This window comes from Cannabis sativa, chromosome 4, assembly GCF_029168945.1.
Source record: "Cannabis sativa cultivar Pink pepper isolate KNU-18-1 chromosome 4, ASM2916894v1, whole genome shotgun sequence".
Classification (NCBI taxonomy): Eukaryota; Viridiplantae; Streptophyta; class Magnoliopsida; order Rosales; family Cannabaceae; genus Cannabis; species Cannabis sativa.
In genome coordinates, this window is record NC_083604.1 from 53,104,045 (window position 1) to 53,130,523 (window position 26,479).

At 36.3% G+C, this 26,479-nt stretch overlaps 2 protein-coding genes across 2 annotated transcripts; both read right to left on the reverse strand.

Moving 5' to 3' along the window:
* Positions 1-1,663: 1,663 nt before the first annotated feature.
* On the reverse strand, positions 1,664-1,972 carry LOC133036994 (uncharacterized). Its single transcript, XM_061113787.1, has one exon. The coding sequence runs from the start codon at positions 1,970-1,972 to the stop codon at positions 1,664-1,666; it is 309 nt and encodes a 102-aa protein (XP_060969770.1).
* A 15-nt stretch (positions 1,973-1,987) lies between these two features.
* On the reverse strand, positions 1,988-2,683 carry LOC115713289 (uncharacterized). Its single transcript, XM_030641769.2, has 2 exons — positions 2,365-2,683; positions 1,988-2,298 (listed from the first exon to the last, which is right to left on the reverse strand). The coding sequence occupies exons 1-2, from the start codon at positions 2,681-2,683 to the stop codon at positions 1,988-1,990; spliced, it is 630 nt and encodes a 209-aa protein (XP_030497629.2).
* Between the last annotated feature and the right edge of the window lie 23,796 nt (positions 2,684-26,479).

Sequence of the window (26,479 nt, forward strand, 5' to 3'; positions counted from 1 at the left end):
CTCAACAAAAGATAAAGCCAAAAGTAAATTCCTAACATCTTGAACAATAATGTTAGCCCAAGATATGTTTCCAAGAGGGGGGTGAATTGGAAATTTAAACTAATTTCGGTAAATTAAAACTTTTAACAAAAAATTAAGCACATAGCCACTTAATCATATAAAAAAAAAAGTAATATGGCAAGCAACATATTATAACAAATAATCAAACTTGTAAGTAAAGAGTTTAAGGGTTAGAAATTGCAAACTCTCGATTTTTACAAGGTTCGGTAGAACTAAGCCACCTATGTCCTTGGTCTTCAAAGCTATAGACCTAGCTTTGAGTTCTAATATCGAGCCAAGTTAACGGGCTTGACTAACCCTTACAATCAGGATTTTTTCACCAAGGTGTTTCCAAACCTCTTACAATAGTTTTGCATCACCGAGGACTATTAACCTCTTTCTCGAATTGTTGAAGTGCCAATCTCACTATAACCGGGTTGTTTACAATACCGTGCAAACCTCACCTTAATCACAATATGAAAATATGTTTCAAATGACAAGCAAAATTACTCTAGAAATATGATAATACAATGGAAACCTAGAGTTATAAGCAAGCACACTCAAGATGAATAGAAATAAATTTAGGCTCAAAGTGTGTGAAAAGTGTTTGTTGGATTTTAAACTTGAAAGCTCATTAATCTCACTTAGATATGTTAGGTGTATGACATAAGTGCTCAGCCAACTTGTATTTTTGAGTAAAAATCAAGTTTAGTTAGTGTTGGGGTAAAAAGTAGCCGTTTATAGCTGTTAGCACGCATTTTAAAATAAATTCTTGGAAAAATGGACTACCTATTCTGTGAAAAATGGACTACCTATTGAAAAAGGGTAGGCCGAGAATTGAGTATGCATTTTTCGACACTAAAATGCGCATAACTCTCTACTCGATTATCCAATTCCAGAAATTCCAATTTTGTTGTCTTAGATAATGAAATATGATTTAAAAATCCAATCAAAATTTTTTTTGAACTATCATGTGAGAAAACTTGTTGCACAAGTTAGTGAGTGGGCCAAAATTTAAATTTATAAAACTTAGTGTGCTATGCAAATCACTTTAACAAGACTAAAGTAAATTTATACCATTTGATTTTGGGCAGTCTTTATGTAGATGAGCCTCCTAGCTTGATTTGCATGTTTTTTGATCCCACGTTGACTTTTTCCAAGAGTTGACTTTGATTTTGACTTTTGGGTTGACTTTGGGCTTTTGAAGACTTCTTTTGAATAGGATCTTGAGTTGTTGATCCCTTGATGAATATTTTGCTCTTAATATGCTTGTTGAATCCATTTTGGGTTGCTTTGAAAAGTTTGGTAAAAATACCAATTTGTCTTAAAAATTTATTTTCTCTTTTAATTTTGCTACAAAATCAACAAATCATTAGTAACAAATAATAATCAAATATTTGTTAATCATCAAAATAAGGAGACTTAAAAGTTTGAGTTAACAAATAAGACCAAACTGTCAGGACATAAAAACATTACTTTGGACAGCTTGGACACACACCAAACTATCCGTTTCTAACACAACATTGTCCCAGGGATCTGTTGCAATCCAACTCAAAGCTTCTTTGATGCCTATCATCTCAGGAATTTCAAGTTGGACACACCCAACCTTTCCCTTCTTGAAAGCTTATACCATGGTAGCATGATGAGATCGAGCTACACAGCCCACTCCAAACTGCCCCTCTTGTTTAAATAAAGCCCCATCAACATTAACTTTAATCTTGTTTAACACAGGTGCAATCCAATGCTCACAGTTCCGCCCCCCATCATTCAAAGGAGGCAACAAAAGACCCTTCCTTCCCTGAGCAAATTTGTATTGATCATGCATGTTTCTTGCTGATGTTACAATATTTGAAGCAAGCCAACTCTTCTTTTGCCAAACAAAGTCATTCCGCGCATGCCAAATAGCCCAACTCACTACCACCACTTCGTCCATTTCAACTTTGTGCCCCTAGTGAGAATTCCCAACAACCAGCTGCTGAATGTTGCAGCCCCAGTCCCCGACATCAACCATGCTGCAATGCCAAGCAGCCTTTGCAAACGAGCATTCCACCAACGCATGTTGAATAGTTTCAATACTAGAGTTGCACAAAGGGCAGTTGGCATTGACAAGAACATGACGCTTTTGGAGTTGAAAAAAAGTTGGAAGCACACCCGAAGCATCTCGCCATAAGAAATTACTGATCTTAAGAGAAATTTTTAATGACCAAAGCCGCTTCCAAAAATCAGTATTGGCATCTTGGCACCAAGAACCCTTAGATTCTTGCAAGAATTTGTATGCACTTTTAACCGAATAATTCCAACAAGTCTCAAGTCATTAACTCCAACCATCATTAGCGGCAGAATCACTAAGCTGAATGGACAAAATAAGGTCTTGATCATGGGCAACAAACAGGTCCCTCACAACATCCTCATCCCATGCGCGAGTATTGACTTGAAAGAGGCAGCTGGCCGACTTATTCACAAGAGCAGGGTTGTGTGAGACAACATAGCTTTTAGAACTATGTGGGAGCCAAGGATCATTAAGAATGGAGACATTTTCCCCATTAGCAATTGTTCTTTGAGCACAAGCGTGGATACGATCTTTTGCTTCAAGAATACTACGCCAAATGAAACTAGGATTGTGTCCCAATACAGTAGAAAACATATTACCAGTAGCATAATATTTAGCCTTATAAAGCCTACTAACCAAAGAATCAACATTAACCAACAAACACTAATATTGCTTCCCCAAAAGAGCCAAATTAAAGTCTCTCAAGCTTTGGAATCCCAATCCACCTGCATGTTTATGGCAACACGACCGCTCCCAGCTCATCCAATTAATACCTTTAGCGCTACTCGAATCTGAGTGCCACCAGAACTTGGCCACAAGCCGCTCTAACTCCTTGCAAGTGTCTGAAGGCAAGAGAAACACATTCATAGCATAACTCGGCAAGACTTGAGCAATAAATTTCAGCAATACCTCCTTTCCCGCACGGAATAAGATACGCCCTTCCAACCCTTGAATTCTCTTCCGAAGCTTATCCTTAAGAAAATTAAGGATAGCATTCTTATTTCTCCCAACGGAACACAGCAGACCCAGGTAATAGTTATTTTCATCAGCCTCATAAATTTCCAACATAGCACAAATAGAATCCCGCACCTCAATTCTAGTGTTATTGCTGCAAAACACAAAAGACTTAGAGAAATTGATTCTTTGCCCCGAAGCCACCTCGTAAGTATGCAGCAACTCCTTCACATTGTACGCTTCTTCCTCAGTTGCCTTACAATAAATGTAGCTGTCATCAGCAAAGAGAATATGAGAGATTACCGGCACACCTCGAGCAATTTTACACCCCGTGAGTAAGCCACTTTGTTCATAACTCCACAACAAACTAGAGAATTCTTTAGCACAAAGAATAAATAGATATGGTAATAAAAGATCCCCTTGGCGCAACCCTCTTTGAGCAACAATGGGCCCCAACTCCTTCCCGCCATGTGAAATGGTATAGGAAACAGAACATACATATTGCATAACTAAATTAATCCAACGACCATCAAAGCCCATCCTTACCATCATAGCCTGGAGATAACCCCACTCAACCTGTAAAGCCCGCTTAGTTAATTTGGAAATTAGCAGTTGTTTATGTTTAATTATGAAATTATTTATAGCTATTTAAATAATTTATGATACTGTTATTTACGGAATTCAGAAATGCATGATTATGTCATCAGTAGTTTTTATATTTTGCATTTCCGGTGTCTTGTATTTTGGAACTCGGCGTTTGGCTCAGTAGAAATCACAACTTAGTATGTTAGTATTTTGGGGACGGGTTTTAGACATTGGGAATGTCGGGAATGGCCGGGAATTTAGAATGTCCCAAAAATACCCCCTTTAGTATGATTTATGTGATTTTATGGTGGAGGGGCAAAATGGTCTTTTTGCCCCATTAGTGTTTTGTCTTTTGTGGCTTTATGAAATGGAAAAATAAATGTTTATTTTATTATTACATGGCTGAAATAAAATGAGTAATGTGATTTATATTCTTCTTTTCTTAAAATTCAACACTTAGTAAAATTTAAAAGGAATTTTCAAAACACTCAAGCTCTCTCTCTCTCCCTCTTTTCGGCCAAGGCTTGGCTGTGCAAGGGCTGGGTTTTGCTTGGTGATTTCAAGTGGTTTAGCTAGATCAAAGTGAATTTTCATTGAGGTATTTCTTGGCTTTAATTTCTTACTTTGTTTTTCTTGAAATTTATGATGAAAATGGGTGTTGCATGCTTGAATCTTTGATGTTGTTGCTGCTGATTATTATTGTTGTTGTTCTTTGTTTAAATGTTGAAATAATTAGGTTTAATGAGATTGTATAGCATGCTTGAATCCTTGTTCTAGTTGGTTAAATGCTTATGTGAAAAAGTTATGAATTTTTGAAAGAAATGGTTCATTTGTTTTTTCGTGAAGTTCTTGGATGTTCTTGTGTGTTTTCAGAAGCTTATTCTTGCTTAGTTGAGTAGAATTAACTAGGTTGGGATGCATGTTAGTGGATTTAACCAAGTTTGAGTTTTGGAACTCAAAGCTTGGTCTTTAATGGTGATTTTTGTATATGTGTTTTAAGGTGGTTTTGATGCCTTGGATTTGTTCTAGGGATAGTTTAGAACAAGTCTGGAAAGTTTGGGACCAATTGGGGTTGAATTGGTCGAGTTATGAGAATTTTAGTTGGGTACACTTTGCGAGGGCAGATTAGGTTGTGCATCGGAATTCGGATGAGGGTTCGATAATTCCCGAACCGGAATTCCGGTTAGACATGGGTCTGCCGGTTGGGGAATTTTACGAACCACTAGTTTTCCTCGTTTTTAGGTTTTTAGGGGTATTGCCATGCTTTTTTTATCGATAGGAAAACTTTTAGTTCCAAGTTTTAGTCCGGGAAGTGATTTAGCGTGTCAGCGATAGCGTTGTGATTTTTATGGTTTAGGAGCCGATGTCAGCCACTCGGCTTCGGTTCCGGTCGGGTTGACGGCACACACAGAAATCGGAATCCGAGTAAGATTAGTATAACGATATGCATATGTAGATTACATGTTTAGCGTGCATGTAGGAAGCCTATTAGATTACATTAGTTGTATGTTGGCTTCGAACCATCCAACCTGTCACGTCGGTACGAGTGGAGTATGACCGACGGCGGAGTATGATCGGTTTGGCCGTCAGTGTCCTGGATTGGTGGTTCGTACTATTGACGTATCCCGTCGGTACGGTGGAGTATGACCGGCGGCGGAGTATGTGGGTTCGGCCGTCGGGGAGGATATAGTAACACGTCGGTACGGTGAGTATGACCGACGGCGGAGTATAATGGCCGGTTCGGCCAGGTCGGGTTGTTACGTGTCAATAGTACGGGTCACATGAACGTTCAAAACTCAGTACCATGTTGGACATGGCAGTAGTGGCTCAGTACCATGTTGGACATGGCAGTAGCGGGACTCAGTATCGTGTTGGACACGGCAGTTAGAATTATGTATGATATTATTATGCTTTTCTTACTGAGTCTGTCGACTCACAGCTTATGTTCATGTGTAGGTAAAGGCAAGGCTATAGGGCGATGGACGAAGTGAGCGAGCTTATGAGATTGTACATGTCGGGGCGGTTAGGCACTGGAGCGTACGATCCTCGGGACGACGAGGCTGAATTTTGTAAGCCTGCTTGTCGTTAGACGACTTTTATTTTGATGTAATAGTTAAACAGTTAAACTTTTTGTAAATATTTTTATAATCGGGATCCCGAGTCTTTTATAATATGGTTTTATAAGTGTAATTAAAAAGCAAAATTTTAATTAATCACGTTTTTCCATAAACCTCGTTGATTAGCAACGAGCTGCACAGTACGTTTAAAAATCACGTAATACGCCTAAGGTAGTTAGGGTGTTACACAACCTTATCACAGGCTTTCCTAACATCTAGCTTGAGTGCCATATAACCATCCCTCCCTCTTCGTTTTCTCTTTAAGTGATGCATAATCTCGTAAGCAATATCCAAAATTAACTGGCCTTGTAAAAACACACTTTGAGTATCAGATATGATAGACAACATAACACTCTTAAGTCTATTAGCAACCACTTTAGACACAATCTTGTACAGCACATTGCATAATGCAATGGGTCTTAAATCCCCATATCCATAGGCTGCTTCTTCTTAGGGATTAAGAGGAAAATGATTTTGTTAAAGTCGGTAGGAAGAGAACCATTATGGTTTTGGACACAAAATAATATTTTTATTGTAGTGAAATAAAATTATTTTTAGAAAGTAACCAATTACTATCTTATATAAGCAAATATACCTTTTGAAAAATCCATATAAATAAGAAAATGAGCAAGCTTGGTCGACATTGATTTTCAGCCATGCAAAATATCCCTTCCAATTGTGGGATTCAATGAACATTTTGTGGATGAATTATTTTTAATTTGTTCAAATAAAATTATTTTTAATTTAAAGCATACAAAAGAATTATTTTCAAATTGGGTACTGATTATTGGAATTTTATTTTTTAAAATAATTGAATAAAATAAAACTAAACCAATTTTAGTTGACAAACTATATTTTCTTTAATTACCCGACTTGGCGCCGAGGACCGACAATTATTTAGTGACATTTCCTGGAAATATTTCTAAGATATATGATGATGAATCAAGTGATTCATATCAAATATTCAACATGTACAAAGTGACTGGCTTTACTAATATCATTAAATATGAATCTTCAAAGTCAATAATCGTGGGCAAAACAAATGAAGCATGCTACAAAGTGAGTAATTAAAACTCAAGTCAACTTGGTTTCTCGGCTTTTTAAGCCAAGAAACGTGGAAATCTCTGTTTTTATATAAATATATATGCGCATAAATGGGTTTGGATAGTGGTCACTACAACAGCTATATCTACGTATTGAGTTATCTCAACTCATCCATATATAGGAAGAATAATGTGTCATTGGCCTCTAGCCCACAATATTTATGTGAAGGCAGGAATTTATTATAATATATTATAAGATAAGCAAATATAAAAGGAGATATATAAATTAAAGTATAGTTTTAATTAAATCTTAATAATTCTTAAAATAATAACTTTTTGGGTATGGTCAGCGCTTCTATGGACAAATCCATTTCATTTCATTTTAGTAGTGGTTGTCAAGATCTGCATATGAACATCACAAAACATGTTTGTAATGATGAGTCTATTTGAATTTTGTCTCCATAAAGATAAAGATGGTGATAAAGATTGTTATTGCTCATCCTTTTTTAAATGGCTCAAAAGCTTTTATTTTTCAATTTCTCTTTCGCTAGTTAGTCTGAGATGATGAAAATAAATTATTATATATAAAATGAATTATTTATTTTTTTATTATTAATTAGTTTTGAGATAGAATTTCATGCACTTTAATTACTTTCACTTAAAATTCTAATATGGTATCAGATCTGTTTATGATCTGTTGTGAGTCCAAAGTACCGTCAGTCCAAAAAGACGAGTCAAACTAAAAACATTCGTTGTTTCACCTTTAACCTTTATTTGTGACCTTTCGGCCAATATGTACTAGTTTCCAGTGTTGGAGGTGTTTGACCAGTTTCAAAATCCATAAATTTTCCGACGTATACACCTACAAATGTTCTGATATTTAGCTTTGTGGAATTCTTTCAAATGTCACATTCAGTCTTATGGTCTCTTCAAGGTCGCTCGTTATACATACACCTTCTAGGCTCAAATATTACGAGGAGGGTGTATATATAAGATGAATTATTTATTTTTTTATTATTAATTAGTTTAGAGATAGAATTTCATGCACTTTAATTACTTTCACTTAAAATTCTAATATGGTATCAGATCTGTTTATGATCTGTTGTGAGTCCAAAGTACCGTCAGTCCAAAAAGACGAGTCAAACTAAAAACATTCGTTGTTTCACCTTTAACCTTTATTTGTGACCTTTCGGCCAATATGTACTAGTTTCCAGTGTTGGAGGTGTTTGACCAGTTTCAAAATCCATAAATTTTCCGACGTATACACCTATAAATGTTCTGATATTTAGCTTTGTGGAATTCTTTCAAATGTCACATTCAGTCTTATGGTCTCTTCAAGGTCGCTCGTTATACATACACCTTCCAGGCTCAAATATTACGAGGAGGGTGTATTACAGTTAGTTCCACATTGATAATGTGTGGAAATAAATTCTCATATGTAAGATGAATATGCTACTCCTCCTATTGCTAATTGGTTTTGAGATGAAACCCATGCACCTTAATCACTTTTATTCCAAATTTTAATATTTACATATACACAAATTATATTATTATGTATTTCTTCTCTGTTTTCCACACGTGAAAAGTTATAATGGGGCTGGCAATTTGTGTTATCGTGTGGTGTTCGTATCGACAAGTTTATGACACGACATGATTAAAGTAAATACGAACACAACACGTTTATTAAATTTGTTAAAACCTAAATATGAACGCGACACATTTATTAAACGTTTCGAAACCTCAAACACAACACGACATGATTAATTAGTAGGTCACACGATATGAGCACAACACGACACGATAACACCATTATGAGATGCTTATCATTATAAAAACAAAAATTTGAGTTTTTTAATAAAATATATGAAAATTAATTTGTGTTGTCGTGTCAATACTATTACTAAATGTGTCAACACGAGTATGACACGACACAATTAAGGTAAACAAGAACACGATACGATTATTAAACGTGTCAAAAAACTTAAACACGAACACGACCGGTTATTATTAAACGTGTCAGAAATTTAAACATGAACACAACACGATTATTAAACGTGTCACCCAAACCCATTTATTTCGTATCATTTTTTAATTGTATCGTCATGTCATGACCCATATTGCCAACCCTATGTTATAAGTTCAATCAATTTTACGTAATTATTATATAATTATTTATGTTATTATTATTTAAAATATTTGATAAATTTGTCAAAAAGATTTAATAATTTACGATAGGGTTAATATTATATAAATAATATAAAACAAACTATTATATTTCTACTTTAAATAATTACAATGTAATCAGTTGTAACCTTTGGTGTAATTATTGAATTTTTTTTAATATATATATAGAATATTTTAATGTTACATTCAATATGTCACAATAATGATTATATTTATTTTTGATTATGTGATCACTATTAAATGGCTGTGATTAATTTAACATTTAAATAAAATAAATAACAAATGACATGTAATCTAATAATAATTTAATACTTTATTTCTTTATAAAACTTTAATTAAAATTAATTTTATTTAAAAATTAAATTAATTATAATTATTATTTAATTTTTTACAATTTGTTACTGAACAAAGTTCTTTTTGTAATGACCGCTCTAGTTTATGGATTAGTAAAGGCAATTAGCACTAATTTTTATTACTTTATTATTATTTGTGAATTAAATTTAAATGTGGACCCCAATATTTAGAAATAAATATTTGAGTTATAATTTCTCAATTTCGGAGATTTTATTAAACTCTAGGGGTATTATCTAGCTTATATGTGCAATATGTTATTTTTGTAATTTTTGTTTGGCGACAACGGAAAATGCGATGGATGGCTAGATTGATCACATGGGTAATTTTAGAACCTTATTTCATAGTGGGAAATATTTTAGAGAAAATAAATTATCGGGATTGAGCGGGGTTATGGAATTTGACCATTTTACCCCTAGTTTCAAAACTACCCTAGTTTTAAGTCTAAAGGGCATTTTAGACATTTGGTTTAATGGTGATTAGGTGGCTGTCTCTTTAATTGACACCTAGCTTATGACTATTCAGCCATGAGTAATTTAAAAAAAAAAAAACCTTTTCATTTGGGGGAAAATCAAAGAAAAGTCAAAATTAAAGGAAATTGCATTTCCCTTGAACTCTCTCTCTTTCTCTTGTTCGGCTGAGACAAAAACCAGAGCTAAGATCAAATTTTCCTTCCAAATTCTCTGAATTTAAGCTAGGGATTGAAGGAGGAGCAATCAAAGGTAACCCTAGAACTATGGTTTTATGTTTTAAAGCTTTAAAAGTTAGTTTGAACTTGTAATTTTGAGAATTAGTGGCTGTTAGGTTTAGGCTTGCTTAAGGTTCGAATTTTAGGGTTTGTTTAGCTTGATTCTAGTTCATGGTAGCTAGTTTAGAGATTGGTTGTTGGTTTTGAGCAATTCTAAGCTTTGAGTTCAAGCTTTAAGCTTTAATGGCAAGTTGATATTTATTGTGTTTTTCTGTGAAATACTGGCTGGGATTTATTGTGTATGCATTGTTTAGGAGCTCTGGAAAGTTTGGTATCATTTGGTGGAAAATTGAGCAAAGAAGGAAGTGTTTTCGGGATTGCGGTGCAAACCTAAGAAACCTGGTTTGCCATGCCCCAAAACCGGTTGCGGCTTTTGGGCAGATTCCCGAACACTTCGTTTTCTCAATTTTTGTCCATTTCAAAGGCTCTATTGGGTGTTTCCCCATTTCCGCAGTTAAAATAATCCCTTGTGGTATTGCAGAACCCAGGGTTTTGGTTTTGGGTTTCCCGGGATTAGGGTTTTAATCATGTGACTTACCTGCCCAAAATGTGATTAGTGGCATCCATCTAGTACGTAAATTCCGTTCAAGCTCAGCACACTTGAATTCGGAAAACAGGTAAGAACTGTGTATAATGTATGATGTGATTATCTGAATGTATGTATGTGTTAATGTGTATACATGCTTATTTATTGTGATTCATACACTACCAACACTTGTACAGTTGTGGTACGGAGTGCATTGGTAAGATGTGTGATGTTGGAAGTACATCATAATGTTACCAGCACTTGTACGGGAAAGTACAAGGTGTCTATGGTACAACACGCATGGTACTCGTGGTGCTACCATACCTTACCTATACTAATACGAAGGTATAATGAGTGTATGTGGTACATGGTACATGGTCGTGTCAGCTTAGAACGTTCATACTCATACTGTTAAGCTACGTAAATAGTGTGTATGGGCGCCTATTTACTGTGCCTGGAAATTATATGATATGTTATATGCATTTCTTACCGAGTCCGGTTGACTCCGGTTCTGCTTCCATGTGTAGGTAAATGAAAGGCGAAGGCTGAACAGAGTGAACCCGAGCTCGGTGAGATTGTACATGTCAAGCAAACGACTGGAGTGTTCGGTCTCGGGACATCCGGGAGTTGTATTTTGAAACACGCTCGTGCGAATTCGTAAATCTCGTATATTTTGGAATGTATATTTAAAAAGTAAAGTTTGTAAAGTTTTAAAAATCGGGATCCCGACACTTGTAAATATTCCATTAAATTACAAAGTTTAATGTTTAATGCAAAAGTTTTAATTTGACACGTTTTTCGAGAAATTTCTTTGATTAGCAAAGATTGCACAATTATTGAAAAAGCACTGTAGCGTGCCTTAGCATTAGGGCGTTACAATTTTGGTATCGTAGCCGCCGTGTTTGTCTACCGAAGCTTGCTATGACATGTACAATCTTCATCGTAGAAAGCCTTGCTCACGGTTTCCGAAATAAGCCCGTACTTGTTTAAGATTCTTAAATAAATGTGAATGTGAAAGCATGTTAGGTAGCATATTAGATTTAAATTAATTATATTTTCTTAAAAGAAAAGAAAGTGTGTTGCCTTTAAGTTATTAAGAGCGGTGTTAATTTTGATCGTCTAACCTGTCACAGCTTATGGATTCGCAGCTAAGTCCTATTAAATGGACGCCCCGCGATATACAAGAAGTCAGGGTGGCATGGTTGAGACCGGAGGCGGTCAGAGGAATCCTCAAAATCCTCGTGGTCGCGGCCGTGGCCGTGCGAGCTCGTGGTGGTCGCCCGTAAATCCACCTCAAGCCCCTCCCGATCGGGAGCAAAGATTTGCGGAGATGCAAGATAGAATCCGCCAAAGAAGATGAAGAGATCCAAAGGCCGAGGCAACAGGACCTCCCGTCGTGCCTCCTCAAGTAGTTCAGCCGTTGCAGTTCTGCGGTGCCGAACAGGCTCTGTTGTTGGCAACCGTATGGAACCGTTGTACGAAAGATTTCGAAAGCAGCACCTCCAGGTGTCTTCGGGAGGCCCGATGTGATGAAGGCCGAGCAAGGGGCTTCTGTGAATAGAACGCATCCTCAATTTTATGGGAGTGGTTGGAAATGACCGGTAACTGTGCCACTTTCCAGTTTCAGGAAGACGCTCTCGTGTGGTGGGAGTTAAGAACCCTCACTCGAGACGTCACGCTGATGACCTGGGAAGAATTCAAGGACTTGTTTAACTCCAAGTATTACAATGAAGCAAGCCCGGTAGCAAAGCGAAAGAGTTCACCGATCCGGTTCAAGGCGAGGGAATGCCTGCTACTGAATATACGACGAAGTTTGACCGGTTGGCCAAGTTGGCAGCGGGAATTGTGCCAACCGACTTCAGGAAAAAGGAAAAATACTTGGCGGGTTTGAGTGCAAAAATTAGACATGATCCGGTTATTACTACTACCGAGGCAACCACTTATGCGGAGATGGTTGAAAAGGCTTTGAGAGCCGAGGGTGCGGTAAAGTTCCTTCGGTGAGGCTCGGGTGACTCCGAGTGTTGGTGGAACCCCCACTATTCCTACTCCCCGTTTATGGTAGGATGGTGGTGACTCCACCACCGAGCGTAAAAGAAAAGTTGTTCCGGCTCCTGGCTCGGGGCAAAGCAAGTGCAGTTCCGTGGGAACCAAGGCAGAGGGGACGCCAGGGTTACTCTTATCCCGAGTGTCCAAGGTGCAAGAAACATCATCCGGAGAGTGTAACCTAAGACATGCTTCCTGTGTGGCATGGTGGGACATTTCAAGAAAGATTGCCCCTGTGCAAAGAAAGAGAGCCGAAAGCCGTTGAAACCGGTTCTGCTCGTGTGTTTGCCATTACCCAAGCCTTTGCGGCCGTTAGCCCACTTCTTTCATGTAGACAGTCACCTTCCGTCAACAACTTGTTATTTACGGTATTATTTGACTCGGGAGCTACACATTCAGATGTGGCTACAAGAGTAATTGATCTTTGGGTAGGCCTTGTGAAATTTTAGAAAGGGGGTTTGGAACCCTAATGCCTAGCGGGAATTGGTTATCTCTAATTGTGCGCATTAGGTCTATGCGGATTAGGATCGAAGATAGGGAATTGAGTGCGATCTCATAGAATTGAAACTAGCGAGTTTGATATTATGCGGGAATGGATTTCTTATCCAAGTATTCGGCCGTATAGATTGTAGGCGTAAAATGGTGACTTTTCACTTAAGGTGAAGATCCATTTGTTTATGTTGGATCTGCCTGTGGGTCTCGGATCCCGGTTATTTCGTGTTGAGAGCTAGGGATTTACTATGCAATGGTTGTGTAGGATTTCAGCGGTAGTATTTGACTCAAGAGACCGAAACATTTGGGCCTCGAGGTAGTTCGGTAGTGAAAGATTTTCTTGATGTGTTTCCCGAGGAGTTGCGGATTGCCGCCACAACGAGAGATTGATTTTGTTATTGATTTGGCACCCGGAGTCGAACCTCGTTTCTAAAGCTCCATATAGGATGGCTCCAAAGAACTCAAGGAGCTTAAGTTGCAACTTCGTGGATGCCGGACATTGGGTTTATTCGACCCAAGGTATCGCCCGGGGAGCTCCGCTCTCTTTGTAAAAGAAAGATGGTTCCCTCGAATGTGTATTGATTATCGGAACTTAACAAGCCGACGATTAAAAATAAGTATTGCCCGAATCGACGATCCGTTCGATCGCTTCGTGAAAGACTCGTGTTTTCAAAGATTGATTTACTTATCGTTATCATCAACTCGAATTCGGAGGAGGATATACCGAAGACTGCTTTTAGAACCAGATATGGGCACTATGAGTTTCTGGTAATGTCATTCGGATTGACTAATGCTCCTGCGGCCTTTATGGATCTTATGAATAGAGTATTCAAGGATTTCCTCGATAACTGCGTTATAGTGTTTATCGATGACATTCTTGTATACTCTCGGTCAGATGAGGAGCACGAGCATCATCTTCGAATGGTGTTACAAACACTTAGGGATCACGAAGTATGCCAAGTTCAAAAAGTGTGAATTCTGCTTGTCCGAGGTATCCTTCGGGTCATATTGTGGGAAAGAATGGAATTATGGTTGATCCAAACAAGGTGGAATCGTGAAGAATTGGCCGAGGCCTAAGTCTCAGTGAAATTTGAAGTTTTCTCGGGTTAGCAGGGTATTATCGACGTTTCGTCGAAGGATTTTCTAAACTTTCTATGCCCTTAACCGAATTGAATAAGAAAAATCAGAGATTCGTGTGGTCGATAAGTGTGAATCAAGCTTTCGGGAGTTGAGAGCCGTTTGATAATGACACTCCTGTTAGCTTTGCCATCGATCAAGAGAAATTTGTTGTGTATTGTGAGATGCATCCGCAGTGTCCTGGATGTGTTCGATGCAAGCCGACTGCAGTTATAGCCTATGCCTCTCGTCAACTGAAGGATTATGAGCAGCGTTATCCAACTCATGATTTAGAGCTCGCTGCTGTGGTTTTCGCTTTAAAGATATGGCGACATTATCTTTACGGTGAAAAGTGTGAAATTTATACTGATCATAAAAGTCTTAAATACTTTTTCACCCAAAAAGATCTGAATATGAGGCAGAGAAGGTGGTTGGAGTTAGTTAAGGACTACGATTGTGAAATACTATATCACCCCGGGAAAGCCAATGTATGGGCCACGCTCCGAGTGCAAGAAGGTTCGGTCAAGTGTGTACTACGGTTATGATAGCTCCCAACTAGCCTCGGAAATGGTTAGTGCTAGAATTGAGTTCGTGGTCGGGAAATTACATAATTTAACCCTCCAATCCGATCCGTTGGAGAGAATCGTAAAGGCACAATTGGAAGATCCCGAGCTAGTTAAAGTTCGAGATGAAGTGATAGCCGGGTCGGCCTAAAGGTTCTTACGCTCGAGCAAAGTGGAATGTTGCTATATAAAGCTCGAGTTTGTGTTCCTAGTGTGGATGAGCTTAAAAAAGAGATACTTGATGAAGCTCACACCACACCTTATTCGTTACATCCGGGAACCACCAAGATGTATCAGGATTTGAAACCCTACTTCTGGTGGTATGGGATGAAAAGAGATGTGGTGGACTACGTGTCCAAGTGTTTAACTTGCCAGCAGATTAAAGCTGAACATCAGAGGCCGGCAGGGTTATTACAGCCTTTAGTCCTTCCAGAATGGAAGTGGGAGGACATCGCAATGGACTTTGTAACTGGTTTACCTAGAACTACAGGAATGTATGATTCTGTTTGGGTCATCGTGGACAGATTCACAAAGTCAGCTCACTTCTTACCAGTGAAAGTTACATATTCAGTGGATCAATATGCTGAACTGTATGTGAAGGAGATAGTTCGTCTCCATGGAGCCCCTAAATCTATTGTATCAGACAGGGATCCAAAGTTCACATCGAAGTTTTGGGTGAGTCTCCAGAAGGCTATGGGTACCAAGTTAAAGTTTAGTACAGCCTTTCACCCTCAGACTGATGGTCAGTCAGAAAGAACTATCCAGATTTTAGAAGACCTATTACGAGCCTGTGTCATGGACTTTGAGGGTTCGTGGAGTAAGTACTTGCCTTTAATTGAATTCTCCTACAACAACAGCTACCAAAGTACAATAGGAATGGCTCCCTATGAGATGTTATATGGTAGAAAATGTCGTTCTCCTATTCATTGGGACGAGACAGGAGAAAGGAAGTACCTGGGTCCAGAATTAGTGCAGAAAACCAATGAAGCTATTGATAAGATCAAGGCTCGAATGCTTGCTTCTCAAAGCAGGCAGAAAAGTTATGCTGATCCGAAGCGCAGAGATGTTTCATTTCAGGCAGGGGAACATGTTTTCCTGCGGGTTTCACCAATGAAGGGTATTAGACGCTTCGGGAAGAAGGGTAAGTTAAGCCCTAGGTTCATTGGGCCATTTCAGATACTTGAGAAGGCCTGGGCAGTAGCGTATCACTAGCCTTACCACCAAGCATTGTCACCGTTCATGACGTATTTCACATTTCTATGTTAAGGAAATACGTGTCGACCCGACTCATGTCTTGAGTTATGAAGCCCTTGAACTTCAAATCCGCATTTATCCTATGAAGAGCAACCCGTTCGCATTTTGGATAGAAAAGAAAAAGTTCTTCTAACAAAACTATCAGACCTTGGTTAAGGTGCTCTGGAGGAATAGTAAGGTGGAAGAAGCCACCTGGGAGTTGGAGTCAGATATGAGGACTCAACATCCAGAGCTATTCAGGTTAGATTTCGGGGACGAAATCCTATTAACGGGGGGATAATTGTAATGACCGCTCTAGTTTATGGATTAGTAAAGGCAATTAGCACTAATTTTTATTACTTTATTATTATTTGTGAATTAAATTTAAATGTGGACCCCAATATTTAGAAATAAATATTAGAGTTATAATTTCTCAATTTCGGAGATTTTATTAAACTCTAGGGGTATTATCTAGCTTATATGTGCAATATGTTATTTTTGTAATTTTTGTTTGGCGACAACGGAAAATGCGATGGATGGCTAGATTGATCACATGGGTAAGTTTAGAACCTTATTTCATAGTGGGAAATATTTTAGAGGAAATATTTTATCGGGATTGAGCGGGGTTATGGAATTGACCATTTTACCCCTAGTTTCAAAACTACCCTAGTTTTAAGTCTAAAGGGCATTTTAGACATTTGGTTTAATGGTGATTAGGTGGCTGTCTCTTTAATTGACACCTAGCTTATGACTATTCAGCCATGAGTAATTTAAAAAAAAAAAAACCTTTTCATTTGGGGGAAAATCAAAGAAAAGTCAAAATTAAAGGAAATTGCATTTCCCTTGAACTCTCTCTTTTTCTCTTGTTCGGCTGAGACAAAAACCAGAGCTAAGATCAAATTTTCTTTCCAAATTCTCTGAATTTAAGCTAGGGATTGAAGGAGGAGCAATCAAAGGTAACCCTAGAACTATGGTATTATGTTTTAAAGCTTTAAAAGTTAGTTTGAACTTGTAATTTTGAGAATTAGTGGCTGTTAGGTTTAGGCTTGCTTAAGGTTCGAATTTTAGGGTTTGTTTAGCTTGATTCTAGTTCATGGTAGCTGGTTTAGAGATTGGTTGTTGGTTTTGAGCAATTCTAAGCTTTGAGTTCAAGCTTTAAGCTTTAATGGCAAGTTGATATTTATTGTGTTTTTCTGTGAAATACTGGCTGGGATTTATTGTGTATGCATTGTATAGGAGCTCTGGAAAGTTTGGTATCATTTGGTGGAAAATTGAGCAAAGAAGGAAGTGTTTTGGGATTACTGGTGCAAACCGGCAAACCGGTTTGCCATGCCCCAAAAACCGGTTTGCCGGTTTTGGCAGGATTCCCGAACACTTCGTTTTCTCAATTTTCGTCCATTTCAAAGTCCTGCTGGGTGTTTCCCCATTTCCCGAAAGTTAAAATAATCCCTTTAGGTATTGCGTAACCTAGGGTTTTGGTTTTGGGTTTCAGATTAGGTTTTAATCATGTGACTTACCTTGGTTTCAAAATGTGATTAGGGCATCCATCTAGCATGCAAATTTCCGTTCAGCTCGGGCATACACTTGAATTCTAAAACGGTAAGAACTGTGTATAATGTATGATGTGATTATCTGAATGTATGTATGTGTTAATGTGTATACATGCTTATTTATTGTGATTCATACACTACCAACACTTGTACAGTTGTGGTACGGAGTGCATTGGTAAGATGTGTGATGTTGGAAGTACATCATAATGTTACCAGCACTTGTACGGGAAAGTACAAGGTGTCTATGGTACAACACTAGATGGTACTCAGGGTGCGGTCATACCTTACCTATACTAATACGAAGGTATAATGAGTGTATGTGGTACATGGTACATGGTCGTGTCCCAGTTAGAACGTTCATACTCATCTGTTAAGCTCTGTAAATAGGTGTATGGGCGCCTATTTACGTCGAAATTATATATGATATGTTATATGCATTTCTTACCGAGTCCGTTGACTCACGCTTCGCTTCCATGTGTAGGTAAAGGAAAGGCGAAGGCTGAACAGAGGAACTCCGAGCTCGGGTGAGATTGTACATGTCAAGCAGCGCGACCTGGAGTGTTCTTGGTCTCGGGACATCTCAGGAGTTGTATTGTGGTGCACGCGCTGTGCGACCTGTAAATCTGTATATTTTGGAATGTATATTTAAAAAGTAAAGTTTGTAAAGTTTTAAAAATCGGGATCCCGACACTTGTAAATATTTCATTAAATTACAAAGTTTAATGTTTAATGCAAAAGTTTTAATTTGACACGTTTTTCGAGAAATTTCTTTGATTAGCAAAGATTGCACAATTATTGAAAAAGCACTGTAGCGTGCCTTAGCATTAGGGCGTTACACTTTTAGTAATTGATTTTTTTTATGTAAAATATTTTTAACAAAACTCTTTATAATTTAAAAGTATAACACATATAATCTTATAATTTAAAGTTATCACTCTTAAATATTTATTTTTATTTTTTTTTCAAAATAAAATCATTTAAAAATTTAAAGTTAAATACAAACTAATTTAAAATCTAATAAAAATAATAAGAAAATAATTATAAAACTAATAGAGAATGCTCAATTAGACTACACCTAATGTTGAGTTTTGTGCCCTAAATAAAACTCTATTTCAATATAATCTTTATCATTCAATTATCAATAAATTAAGCGACAGAAGTATTTTCATGACTTATTTAGTGTGTCATTTGGTTCATGTTATCATTTATATGTTTATTTGATTTATAAATTCATCCAAATCCTTATCACATTGATACTCTTGTTTATTGTGTCGTCAGCACATTGGAAAGTAATCAAGATTATGTGATTAAATGTATTCCTAGATTTATCTGTACACAAGGTTTAACTGATATGATAATCTACAACATAGTTTACTTGCACCATTGATAAGTGCTATGTCCTTTCTAGGGCATTGGTTAAAGTAAAACTTGGGTTGGATGTATGGAGTATGCATTGGAAACGACCGATATTGAACTTGGATTAGATATGATAAATTTACCGTAATATCTATTCAATTCAATATCACCTAGTTGATCCTAGATCAAATGATCTTAATCCTGACATGGTTAGGTTCGATCTCAAGAGTATTATTTATGTTTTTTGATTTGTTAGTTAAGCCTACTTTTTGGTTAGGGTGATACGTACATTTTGGGAACATGGTAGTACAATTGAATGGGAGCGCTAATCATAGATATGAAATCTATAACTTTTATATTGACATAGAAGTGAAACAATGATTTCTTTCGAGCTTGGCTAAACAAAGATAAATGGTTGAGTACTCATTTCAGTGATTATGTTAGTTCACTGAAATATCATTTATAGGTGGCTAAGTGTTTTAAGGATAAAATACATTGAAGGGTGTAATGGTAAATTAATTCCTATGCAATGTAAATCATCTATAGAGGATCATTGATTATTGAGATTATAACAATGGATAATTAATAGCGTATCTATATCGTGGAACATATAGAGCATCTATATAACTGGGAGTGCAATTCCAAGTTCTATGATGGATGGAATGAGGAATTAATAAGTTAGTGGATTTACTTGGTAAATTCCTGATCTGCTTATTGGAAGCTTGGATATATATGCCTATGGTCCCCATACTAGTTGAGACAATACTGCTTGTAAGACTCAATTAATTGATTTTAATTAATCGATTATAATTCTAAAATTAGACTATGTCTAGTTTATGAATTTTTACTAAGCTAGGGCTTAATTGTGAAGAAAAGAGATTCTAGGGTTTATTTGTTAATTAAAAGACTTTATTAAGTCTAATTAATAAATATATTAAATGATAATTTTATTTAATAATTAATTTTAATGATTAAATAATTAGATTTGGCATTTAAGTGTTTAAAGTATAAAATGACATTTTTGAGAAAATAAGATAAATAATTGGAAAAATGGAAAAATTGCAAAGTGGGGCCCAATATCCATGGCCGGCTACTTAATGGGCAATTTACCATTTAATTTTTTCATTATTTTAATGCCAAATAAATCTAACCTAACCCTAGGTGGATTCCTATAAATAGGTATTGATGGCTTCAATGGAAAAGATGATGCAAATACTTTCCTTCAGTCAAATTTGAGCCATCTTTTCTATACCTATTTCGAAACCCTCTCTCTCTCTCTCTCTCTCTCTCTCTCTCTCTCTCTCTCTCTCTCTCTCTCTCTCTCTCTTCAAAAACCGAACCCTAGAGTGATTAGAGTAAGTACCCACACACATCAAGTGGTACTTAATCATAGTGTGTAAGGCTGTGAAGAATCCAAATTCAAGAGAAGGAGAATCGGGCTCAGATCTTGGTGATACTCTGCTACAGAAAGGATACAAGGGTTAGAGATCTGAGCGGAAGGAGTCATTTAAATCCGCTGTAACCACTGTAAGGTTTCTCATACCTTTTATGTGTTTATTTTATATCGTTTTAGAAGTTCATGTTTAGGATGTTAAAAATATACAGTTAGTAAATCTAGATCCTGATAAAATATATTCCAATAACTGGCCTCAGAGCCATGGTAATTGATTTACTTTCAAGAAATTTGGACTTAAAATGATACATGTGTGATTTGGATGTGATTCACGTTGATCTATGTATTTTTGATGATTGTTTGATGTTTGCAAATATTTTACAAAAAATAATTTGAATTTTTTTTGGAATTATTTTTGTTGAATATTTTGGAAAAAATTAAGCAATTTACTTCATTACAAAACTCAATTTCGATTGAATTTGAATTAGTTATGATTTTTTGAAGATTGAAAAAAGATAGGGGTGGTGACACACCCCATTTGCGCACGGATAAAGTGACATACTGGTGTGTCACCCGTGTTCAGACACGGGCTGTTCGAAGTGATACGCCCAGGATGTCTGAATTCCACCCATACGCGCGTGGGACAGGCTGCAAGCAGCCTCCTTGTCCGAGTTTTCTCGGCCAGTCCCCTTAGTGTGCGCGCGCGGATGGTATGCAGTGCATACCATCCGCATCAAACCCATTTTTTTTTTCGTTTTCTTCATTTTTCATGCTTTTTCATGGAATTAATTTCGAATTTTTTGTGTAATTTTGTATTTAATTTTTTTTTTCATATTTCAAATCTAATTATCAGAATTAAATTAATTATTTTTTTAAAATTAATTTAAGATATTAGTGAAATTTGAAACTTGAAAATAGGTAAAAATCTATCTTTTTGCTTAGTTTGTTATCTTATTTTTAAAATTTGATTATTTTATCTTATTTTTAAATTTAAGGTCACGTATTTAATATTTTAATTTTTTTTTTTAATAAAATGACCTTATTTAAAATTTAAAATAAGATTATTTTAATCATGAAATTTTAAATTGAAAGAAGATATTTTTCTAACTTTTAAATTTTGTTATTATATTTATATTAAATTGTAAAATTAGAAAAATGATATTTTTTTATCATTTTATTTTATTGAATATTTAATTTTATTTTAATAATATTAAATTTGAAAAGTTGTTAGCATTTTTTTTGAAATGGATATTTAGGTTAGTTGAAACCTAATTTTTCAAATTTATAGGTTTAATTTTAAAATTAATTTTTTGATTTAATTTAATTTTTTTATTCCGATTTTTTTTGTTTATTTTTTTTCTAAATTAATAAATTAATTAATTAATTTAACATTAAATAAATCATATATCCAACTATCCAACTAGTTACACGTTTGTGTATTTTATATATTGTTTAATTATTAAACTAATTTTATAAAACCTATTTGATCTAAATTGTCATGGTTAGCTTGTTGACAGATCCAATGATATGATTTTAACCAATGGTTCAATTGTCAATAGGTCAAATAAATAATTTGTAATAGGTAAATTTTGCAATCTTCTTTCATCTGTGTATAAACCTAGTAACATGATAGGATCCATCCAAATTAGTGTGCCTGTGTGAGGCTATATGTTTGCTTTGGGCTTAGATGCATATTAGCCCATTTAATTTTCGTAATTAAAATGGACTAGGTTGCTAAATAAAATGGTCACTTTTGATAGATTTTATTTAGTCCCAATTAGTATTTGGGCCTATTCAATTAATAACAGTTGTTCATTTAAGGTTACATTCCTCTCCTTTGGACCTTGTGTGAGAGTTAGGGGGCCATAGAAGTGGGTACGACATACTGAACCCAGCCCTCCGTCACATGAACAACCCCAATTGCGAAGACCCATTTGTTATTTTAGAACAACTTAAATTAAATATTTTTCAAGTATTTATTTTATTATATTTTAAAATTTTTGAAATTTTATATATTATTATATAATGATTTTCGAAAATTAAATTAAAGTTGACAATTAATTTTTAATTAATTTTGGATCAACTTAAATTAAGTAATTTTCATTATTAAAATATATGGATTAAAATAAATGATTAATTAAAAATACATTATTTTAAATAATGAGCTTTAATCAAGAGATATTCGATCTCCATTGTTGGTCTTACAATAGTTAAATATTTTAAATATAATCTCGAGATGCTAGACTTCGTTCTTCTTATGGATGGTTATTCGTTGAAAGCATTTAACACCGTAAGATCTCATATGATAAGTATTTTGTAAGTTTTCGTCTCTATTAGACTCTCCCCTACAGTGACTACTTAAAGATAAACTTACAGAATATAAAATAATGGTGGAAGCTCATAAAATGAGAATAACCTTGACTCTCGCCTACCGGGACAACGTTGGATTCTCATTTTAATCGAATAAAAGGCTGCTAAAATGGTGTCCATTTTAGATGAGCTGACTACTCTATTCAACTAATGTTATCTTTTACTCTCGCCTACTGAGACACTGTATTTCATTATGTTGGAAACCTTGAAAAATAATAAATATGTTTAGTTTTTGGTATTTTTGCAAACATATCTGCTTACTTGTTATTTTCTGAATTTGTGTATGAATTTATTGAACCAAATGATTTGCTTCTGTCTATTGATATTTGTAGTGTCAAAATGTACAACCCACACCCTAATCCTCATCTAGAATATGCCTTTTGGAATGAACTTCAAAGTGTGAAGATGACTCCTGGTCAGAGTATCAATTCATACTTACTCATGATGAACATGAAATTCCAGAAAGCAGCTAAGCTGGGAATTGTTTTATCTGAAGAGCAGAGAGTTCATTGCTCCGACAATCCTACTACTTCAAGCTCAGTTGAGAAGAATAAAGAAAGTGATTCCACTTCCTCAAATTATCCTTCACAACAGATTGAACCAGCAATAAGAACAATCCAAAAATGGTTAACCAATGATGCTTTAGTTTTTGAATCATGTGTTTTAGAGAATGATGAATCCATCTGGATTCTTGATTCTGGATCTACAAACAATGTCAGTTGTTCATTGCAATTGCTTGAAAACTTGAATTATTTGAAATCCAGAGAGTTTAAACTTAAAGTTAGTAATGGCGAAATGGTATCGGTTAGAGCTAGAGGAAAAGGCAAACTCAAGTTTCAGAACAGAATTTTGGAATTAGACAATGTCTTATTCATTCAGTAGAAACTTGATTTCTGTTTCATTCTTACAATTGTAACAATACAAATTAGATTTTTTGAGTTGTGGTTCTACCATTTCTCGAAATGACATTCAAATTTGTGTTGCATCTATGGAACATGGGCTTTATGTTCTAAGACCAGAAGAACCATTTGCGCTTAATAACGAACTGTTTAAAGTAGCTAAACCTAGAAATCACAAAAAAGCAAAAGATCGATAATGAAGATGAAACATATCTATGGCACTTACGTCTTGGTCATATAGGCTATGATAGACTTCACAGGTTAACCAAAGGTGGTCCATTGAAAAATGTCACCTTAGGTGAATTACCAGTTTATGAATCTTGCGCAAGGCAAAATGACAAAACATTCTTTCTCTACAAAGGGAGAGCGTGCCAAGGAACCACTAGGCATAGTACATTCAGATCTTTGTGGACCACTGAATGTAAAAGCTAGAGGTGGTTATAAGTACTTTGTCACTTTCATCGACGATTACTCTAGATATGGTCATATTTACCTTATGCATAAGAAATCTGAAACGTTTGAAAAGTTTCAGGAGTTTCTAGCATTGGCTCAAAACCAATTGGGTAAAACTTTAAAGATCTTGCGAACTGATAGGGGTGGAGAATGTATGGATATGCAGTTCAAAGATCATTTAATTGAACTTGGCATTGAATCCCAATTAACTGCCCCTAGCACTCCACAACAAAATGGAGTTGTAGAAAGAAGAAATCACACGCTTTTCGAAATGGTTAGGTCCATGCTTAGCTACTCAACTCTACCTACGTCTTTCTAGGGATATGCTATTCAGGTGGAAACTGACATTTTAAATGTTGTTCCATCTAAATCAGTCCCTAAGACACCTTTAGAATTGTGGAATGGTCGTATACCTAGTTTACGCCATTACAAAATCTGGGGGTGCCCTGCTCATGTCTTAAGAAAGAAAGATGACAAACTAGAAAAGCAAACTGAGGTTTGCATGTTTATAGTCGCAAGGATGATAAAGTATTTGTTTCCACAAACGGCACTTTCCTTGAAGATGACTATATTAAGAATTTCAAGCCGCAAAGCAAAGTAGTATTGGAGGAAATGCTTTCAGATATAACTCCTTCTAATGTTCCATCCTCTTCTACTCAAGTAGAGGATAATCGCACTCCCTCTGTTGAACCTTTGCAAGTTGATACAACTGAGAAATCTACCACTAATGTTCCTGTTCAGAAGACCACGACTCCTCGTCGTAGTGGGAGGGTTTCCACAAAACCATCTCGTTATGGCTTGGATGGTGAAATCAATAGGGTCATTGGTGACGGTATTGATGACGACCCATTAACCTATAAACAGGCAATGACAAGTCCCGACCAGAAACAATGGTCAGCCAGCATGGATTCAGAAATGGATTCCATGAAAAAGAACAAAGTCTGGGAATATGTAGACGCACCCGATGACTATCGTCCAATTGGGTGTAAGTGGGTCTACAAAAAGAAAAGAGGCGTTGGAGGCGAAGTCGAAACTTTTAAAGCTAGACTTGTCAACAAGGGTTACACCCAAAGAGAAGGCGTGGACTATGAGGAAACTTTTAGTCCGGTCGCCATGCTCAAATCCATCCGAATTCTTCTCTTCACAGCAGCTGCTTTCAATTATGAAATTTGGCAAATGGATGTTAAGACAGCCTTTCTTAACAGAATTCTTGAAGAAACCATCTATATGGAGCAACGAGAAGGCTATGTTCTTCCAGGGCAGGAAAAGAAAGTTTGCAAACTCAATAGGTCCATTTATGGACTTAAGCAAGCCTCTCGATCCTGGAACAAAAGGTTTGATGAAATCATCAAGACCTACGAATTTCTTCAGAATGAAGATGAACCTTGTGTTTACCAACTCAAGGAAAATCAAGTTGTAGTCTTCCTGGTCCTTTATGTTGATGGCATTTTGATTATTGGCAACAATATCAAGAAAATGACTGACATCAAGGAATGGCTTGACACTCAATTCGAAATGAAGGATTTGGGTGAAGCTGCATATGGTCTCGGTATTCAGATTATCAGAAACCGAAAGAACAGATCCCTTGCTCTCTCTCAAACAACTTACATAGATAAGGTTTTAGAGAGATTCTCAATGACAAACACCAAAGGGGCACAAATGCCTTCTACATTTGGTGTCTGTCTATCTAAGTAACAGTGTCCCACTGATCCTCAAGAGATAGAGGGCATGAGAAGGGTTCCTTATGCTTCAGCAGTTGGAAGTCTAATGTATGCAATGTTATGCACTAGACCTGACATCTGTTATGCAGTAGGAATTGTGAGCAGGTATCAGACAAATCCAGGACAGGAACATTGGAATGCTATTAAGCACATTCTGAAGTACTTGAAAAGTACAAGGCAATTCGTGTTAGTCTACAAGGGTGGTGCTTTGAATCCCGTAGGCTATACTGATTCAGATATTCAGGCATGTCTTGATGACAAGAAATCTACATCTGGGATGGTGTTTACTCTTGGGGGTGGAGCAGTGGTTTGGAGAAGTGCTAAACAAACCACAATTTAAGACTCAGCCATGGAGGCCGAATACATAGCTACCGCGGAGGCTGCTAAGGAACTTGTCTGGCTTAGAAAGTTCTTCACAGGACTTGGTGTTGTTCTTGGAATGGAAAAAATACTAGTTTTACTTCGTGATAACATTGGAGCCATCACCAACAGTAAGGAGTCTCGAAGCCACACGAGAAGCAAACACATAGAAAGGAAACATCATATCATCAGAGAATATATGGCAAGAGGGCATGTACTGGTGGAGAAAGTGGACACTGAAGACAACCTAGCTGATCCATTCACCAAAGTTTTGGAAGGAACTACATTTGAAAAGCACCGACTGAATTTAGGATTAATTGAAATGTACTAATT